The sequence below is a fragment of the Centruroides sculpturatus genome, unplaced genomic scaffold (assembly GCF_000671375.1).
Source record: "Centruroides sculpturatus isolate CEXI.00-Female unplaced genomic scaffold, Cexi_2.0 scaffold1147, whole genome shotgun sequence".
NCBI classification, from domain to species: Eukaryota; Metazoa; Arthropoda; class Arachnida; order Scorpiones; family Buthidae; genus Centruroides; species Centruroides sculpturatus.
This window is the reverse complement of record NW_019385599.1, coordinates 157,238-164,097: the sequence shown is the minus strand read 5'-3', so window position 1 is coordinate 164,097 and position 6,860 is coordinate 157,238. Positions and strand designations below refer to the sequence as shown.

The following is a 6,860-nucleotide window of genomic DNA, read 5'->3' as shown; positions in this document are numbered from 1 at the left end:
AAATACAGTAGATCCCCCTATAAGACGGGTTCCTATAATTACGATTCCTATAAGACGGCGAAAAAATTGTGGCAGTATCCGTAAACAACGGTAAAAAAACTCCTATAATTACGTAAAACGTCATCGGGCAGCCGAACTACTTTCCGCCGTCTAGCGCCACGCTACAGAGAGTTTAGGCGAGCCATCGTCTGTACAGTATGTAAATTACGTACCGTAAGTCTAATATAGCACTGTAATTTTATACATTTCTTGTGAAAGAAACATTTCTTATTCAACGGCCATTAAAATTATTTATATTAATGATGTCTCCAAAGTTCAACGAAGATTTCGCAGAAAAATAAGTTGTTAGATCTCGGCCGCTGTTTGCTGCGCTGTTCCGCGACGTAAACAAGCTTGAGCAACGGCGATGTCGAATGGTGCACACTCGGTAAGTAATCCTACAATTCTTTGTTTATAGCATGGTTTATACGGATTATTTCAAAAAAATATATACGTATTTTGGAGATGTTGAGTCGGATTAGTCTAGAATCGATTAATTTTATGGAAGAAAACCTTTCAAACAGCCGTAGTCCGTAAACTTCACACGTGTCGGGTTGTGTTTGGCTGTGATTCCTACAAAATTGATTCATAAAGAACGGAACGTATCTACCGTCTTATAGGAGGATCTACTGTATATTTTGTGTTTTTAAAAGGACTTTCTGAACTTCTGGCAACAAGTAGCCTACAAGGAAAGGTCAGTCGCCAAAAATGTGTATTGTCTGGAACTCATAAAAAATACATAGTGGTCCCTTTTGGGCAGACTTTGTCTTCAACTTTATTTATATAACTTATTTAGTATTATTCAATGTAAGTAAATTACATTATATTAAATATAGGGAATTAAAATACAGTAGACCTACTTTTAATTTAGTACTTTATAATAAAAATAAATCATTACTTTATTGTAAAACACAGAAATTTATAAAAGCAATAAAAAACTGTTATATTATTATTTGTAACAAACACCATAAAATAATTATAAAATCAACAAATTCACACATACGATAAAATAATTACAAGTCAAATCTTCACATAGGAGTAAATATTTATACATATATATAAAGATATATATTGAATTCTATTCTAAAAAGTACAACTTAGAAAATAAAATAATTCGAAGTTTACAATATAATTAATTTTTTAACTCAAGTTGTTGTCAACATAGTCATCGCGTTTGTTCATTGCATATTACATTATACAGATTAGTGTTGAAGTGATTGGAATATCGACATAGTGTTGATTGGATTATTCATAATACAGCAAGATTTTTCTTTCAGTTTAATTATCAATATCTAATACAATGAAAGATATGAGTGTTTTTTTTAATTTGTTATAAGAGGTGTTCGAAAAGCTCTTGAATATTTTTAAAAATGGCGAAATATTCTCATCCATTTTCTGGTTTAGAACACTTAGTGATAGAGATAGCAGAGATTCTTATACGGTTCTAAACTCATAAAAGCTGTATTACTATACGTATATATAAAACACCGTTTATTGAACCAAACTAACTGTTATGATTATAATTGGGTAAAGTAGTTTTTCTTAAAATTCTGTATACCGTGATTTATATGTAAAAAATACCTGTAATATAAGGTAATATAAGTAACATAATCGATTTAAAATCCTGCTTTTCTTAGAAAGTCTTGCAACAGGAAGGTAATGTGAAAAATCTTCTATTGTCGATATCTTTTTTAATATGACAATTTCTGAAAATCATAATTAACCATTATATGATTTTTACAATATTTTCAAATATAATAATTTCATGCTGAATTAGTCAATCTCAATAATAATTTACAGTACAATAAATGTGAAATTCATTTATCTAATAAACAGTAATTATCGTCTAAAATTTAACCCAATTTACTGTATTTGCAATGTACGATCGTTTTGACTGTATAATGTGTCTAATGCACAATGTTTATAAAGTTGTATTTGTTAGAAAAATATAAGTTAGCAAGATAATGTGCAATTTATTCAGCAAAACTCTATACTATTCGAGTAGCAATTGCTTACAACGACGAGAGCATTTCGTATAAATCGATTCATATATACAGTATATAATAAATCTGTCAATATGTTGATTAACAAACAGATAGTTAAATTTCTCAGTTGGTAGGGATATTAAAATTGGTAGGGGTACTAAAAACTTTCAACATCAAGAAATAATAATTACTATATTTGGTTATTTTACATTAAAACTTAAGAAAATAATAAATCAGATCATTCAGCAAAAGCAGCAGCCAGCAATTGAAACAGGACTATCGAAATTATTGTCGTAAAAGCTCTAGGAAATAGAACGTAAATTTTTTTGCAAGTTTTGAAATGAATGGCACTAGTTCTCTTAGTAGACAATGAAGACTAAAAAACAGATTTCTAAATTCCATAAGAATTCTACACTTTTCGGAACTTAGAAAGAAGTTATTTCGATAGCTGACGTTTTTAAATTAAGTGTCTGAATTTTTATGCATTCATTATGATATTTTTAATGAGCGTATTTATAAAACTAAATAATATTAAATGGTGGAGGACAGTTAAACTTATGATCATACCCATGTTATATAGTAAATTTTGTATTGTTTCTCAACGTTTGTGCTTAAAAGACTGTGTGCGATATCTCTTCTCTCTATTCAAGAGAGATAAACTGCATAAAAGAGACATGACATTAATTTCCTATATATTTTAATATATAGAGTACATAGTCTAATACTTTTCCAATTCTATAATTTATTGGTATAGAATATATTATAATGCGAAACATGTATACAGTATTAGAAAAATAAATAGTGCATGCAGGAACTAGGGTGATGTAAAAGATCTGGGTACCACTATTTCAAAGAAAAGGTTGTCTTTATAAGCAGCAAGCATACAATTTAACATTCCAATGAAAACTTTAAGAATTATACTTAAAAATCTTAATCTCGTTTTACATTGATTCTAGTCTACTTTTTTTAAATTTTAGTAAATCCTACATTTTCGAAAACAAATATCATATTAACCCGGAGACAGAGAACAAACACCAGCAAAATTTATTTATTTTTTTATTCTCCAATATGCATTTCAGGCCTGTTAAGTGTTTCTTCAGTTAGATTATAATTTACTAGCAGATAAGCCCGGCGTTGCTCGGGCAAAAAGTAATGATAGCGAACATTAAGATTATTAGATTATTGCCGATCTTACCTGTTTTTGCCGGGTGCAAGAATTATTTGTCCCCTATACCGAGATAAATTAGAGAATTTTTAGATGGGTGTAAAAATATGTTTGATTACCCGCAACAAACGCAAAAAATCGCATCTATAATACTACAGTAGAAGCCAAGTTCTTCGGGGTAATCCTTAACTCTCTCCCTCTATTCCGCGGGGCGAATTTCGAAAGATCCCTTCTTAGTGTGCATTCTCATAACGTACCCTAATTGTGTATTAAGTTTCAACTTTCAACTCTTATCCTTTTGGGCTCTGCGCATATTATTATTATTATAATTATTATCAACCCTTCTCAATTATAAGATTTATACAGAAATTTAAGATCTTTGTACCCTGATGAAAACGCTGGAATTAGACAATATTTACATAATTACATAAATCGTATAGTCCCAAGGGCATCAGTCGTTGTGACTATACGATTTATGCAATTATGTAAATAATACTTTCACCAGGGAACTCCAGAGTGGATTTTCATCGTTTAAATACAACTCAGTTATCATATTGATATTGTGAAAACTTTTAGTGCTGTGTATAGTTGGTGCCGGATCCAACAATAAAAGGACGGCGTCAAGTGTATTAAATACATGTTTTTAATGTCATATCGTCGTAAAAATTTTAATGAAGAATTGTATTTATTTTCAAGTTTTCTACCATCTTTCTGTGGCTGGAATTTAAAAAAAATAAATAATTTATATTATATCATAATTATATGGTCGTACTTATTCAAATGGTTGTAATAATTCTTTGACATTAGAAGAGCCAAATATACTATTTATGGTTTGAAAGTTTGTGGTTATTTAGGATATATACAGATAATAAGAAATTGTAACTTTTTAATTAGGGAAATTTCAAATAAAATTGTACTATACTATATTTTTTGTTCGAAATGCATGATAACGAAACAGTAATTTTAAATTTTATATATAATAAAGAGGAAAAATTGGAGAATTTAAATGTAATGTCTTTATACTTTAGTCAGATCTTAAATTTCTGTACAGATAAATTATATTCCAACTGAAGAGGAGTTTGACAGACCTGAAAGGCATATTGGGAAATGTAGAAAAATAAATGTAATTTTTTTGGTGTTTGTTTACTTTTTCCGGCTTAATAAGTCTATATGGTATTTGTTTTATAACATCTAAGATTAAATACAGTTAATTTTAATTTTACCGAAAGAAACATTTGACCATGTTAAATTAACAAGGGATTAATAAAAATTAGTAAAATATATTTAGAATTGCAATCTCTTAGATTTGCTGATACAAAGAAAATACGTTTGGAAACCACTAAAGCTTTGCTGTCTATATGCTCTGTTCCTATTCATCTTTATCCATCTATTTCAAAAAGAAATCTATCTGTTCCTATCATCACTTATCGAATTTACAAAAAAGTAAAAACGGAAATATTATATAAGAAAAATTAAAGAAAAAAAATAAAAAAGCCAAAGTAAAAAGCATAAAAATGTAAATGAACACAGAATGTCACAGAATGAATTATTAAACAAAACCAATAAACAGCAAAGATATAAAAGACGATTTGAGATATAATTATCATTATCAGACGAAGGATAAGAGATTGGAATTCAATTCAATAGTCTCTTTGAAAATTATAATAAAGATGAATACGAAAAATGTGTGAAAATTTTATCTGACACTCGGTCCAAATCAGAATAGTTAAAATGTTTAAAATGTAAAAAACAGTTCTACGAAAACGGCTTGCTCTATATAAAAATTTGTGCTTTGTGTGATGAAAACGAAAGAAAGAAAATAAATTGAAAATATATATGAAGAAAAAACTTTCTTTCAGCACATCCTACATCATGTTACTAACATTGATCATTCCGTACGACAAATTTCCTACTCATAATGCGTTATGTTATCAACCCTATTAGAAAAGATAACTAAAAAGGGTATATATATTTATATATATTTGTTAAAATTACTTTTTTGTTATCAAAATTTTAAAAATAACACTTTTTCTAAAAAGATTGACAATAATGGAATGCTCAAATATAATTCATTCTGTAATTTATCCCATATAATTATAAATAGAACGATTTTCTGAAATTTGTGTCCTCTCCCTGCTTTACCGTCGCACAAACCAGAAATATTTAAATAATTAAGAAAAATATCGATATATTTTATATGTGAAATATTCCATTAAAAATGTGACGAGCGATAAAATAAATCCAATCACTAGAATTGAAAACGGCCCAGCTAAATCAGTCATACTTAAAACATGTTTAATTCTGGAGTTTTCTGAATTTGATTGTCGATTTCTTTTGAGTTTTCTTAGTTCGTCATTTTCGAACTTTCTTATAATTCCAGTGTCAAATAAGCGCAAAATTCTGAAATTGAGATTAAAAATATAGCGTTTAAAAATAAACTTGAAGCAAGACACAATGTAAAATATTCCTGTAACTTACACTTTGTCGATTTCCTTTCTGTATGGAAATTTCTTGGCTATACCAAATGCAATATTATTAGTATATAGTTGATCTGTAGATATCAGAAAATTTTCAATTCCCAAAGAATAAAGTTGCAATTTTATGACAATCTCAAAAGTTATAAAAGCAATTTTTTCTGTCATCATTCTATTAGCAAAACTATCATCGAACCTCTCATTTGCCAATTTATTGGATTCGATTAATTTATTCAAGCCCATGCCGAATTTTGGAGAATTCTGTAAATAATTTTAATAGTTAGCACTATTTTATATAATATAACATTAAATTAGTGGTCAATAGTGAAAATCATCATTATAATAAACTAAAGGTGTACTATATTTTCTATGAAATTTTTTAAGAAAGTTAACAATATAAACAGGTAATATTATAATTAACATCAACAACAATATTACCATTGAACTGATTAATATTAACTTCATCATGACCATTTCCGAGTTTATGATATCTAGATTTTTGACATTTTACCAGCGTGGGGTGTCGATAAACAAATGATGCATTCCCAACCCAGCAAATTTAAAATGTGCGACTCCGAATCCAAATCCAACCTTTCTCTTTTTAAAAATATTACACTATGATTTCTTTCAGAAAAAAATTACCATTAGGTATCTGAATCATTTTATCGCAAATTTCTCTATATAAAGTTTTGCTAAAATTTATGATGAGAATCATGATATAAATGTAACGAATTACATTCGAAAAACTTTCGAAGGTGCTTCGTTATATCCATTTCACTTTGAGTATATGAAGAAGAAACCACATCTTAATCAGCCAAATGTAATCTACTTTAATTAATTAATTATCAAAAATTGATTGAAGCGCAACAAACCAAGTAAGAAAAGTTTTTTGGCAGTGGCTCAAATTGACAAATTGCTGAAACATCTTTTGCAAAGTAATGACTTATCAGATTTAAAAGAAATTTTGCACATTAAATTAATACAAGTAATAAACTGACATGCGATGTCAGAGGCCAAACTTTAATATTAGGTATTTAAGGAAAAAAGGAAATTGAGCTTAGCGACATGCGTTTTACTGTTTCTGCTTAACACGTAAACACAAATGTGTGGCACGATTCTCACGTTCTATGTAAAGCAGTTTAAATGCTTGTCGTAAAGAAAAAAAAGTTAAATTTGTCGTGATTAATGCAAATTGTC

At 28.5% G+C, this 6,860-nt stretch overlaps 1 protein-coding gene across 1 annotated transcript; it reads right to left on the bottom strand.

The window, feature by feature from the left end:
- Positions 1–5,305: 5,305 nt before the first annotated feature.
- LOC111640464 lies at positions 5,306–5,878 on the bottom strand. Its single transcript, XM_023386474.1, has 2 exons — positions 5,668–5,878; positions 5,306–5,589 (listed from the first exon to the last, which is right to left on the bottom strand). The coding sequence occupies exons 1-2, from the start codon at positions 5,832–5,834 to the stop codon at positions 5,361–5,363; spliced, it is 396 nt and encodes a 131-aa protein (XP_023242242.1). The 5' UTR covers positions 5,835–5,878; the 3' UTR covers positions 5,306–5,360.
- Positions 5,879–6,860: the final 982 nt, after the last annotated feature.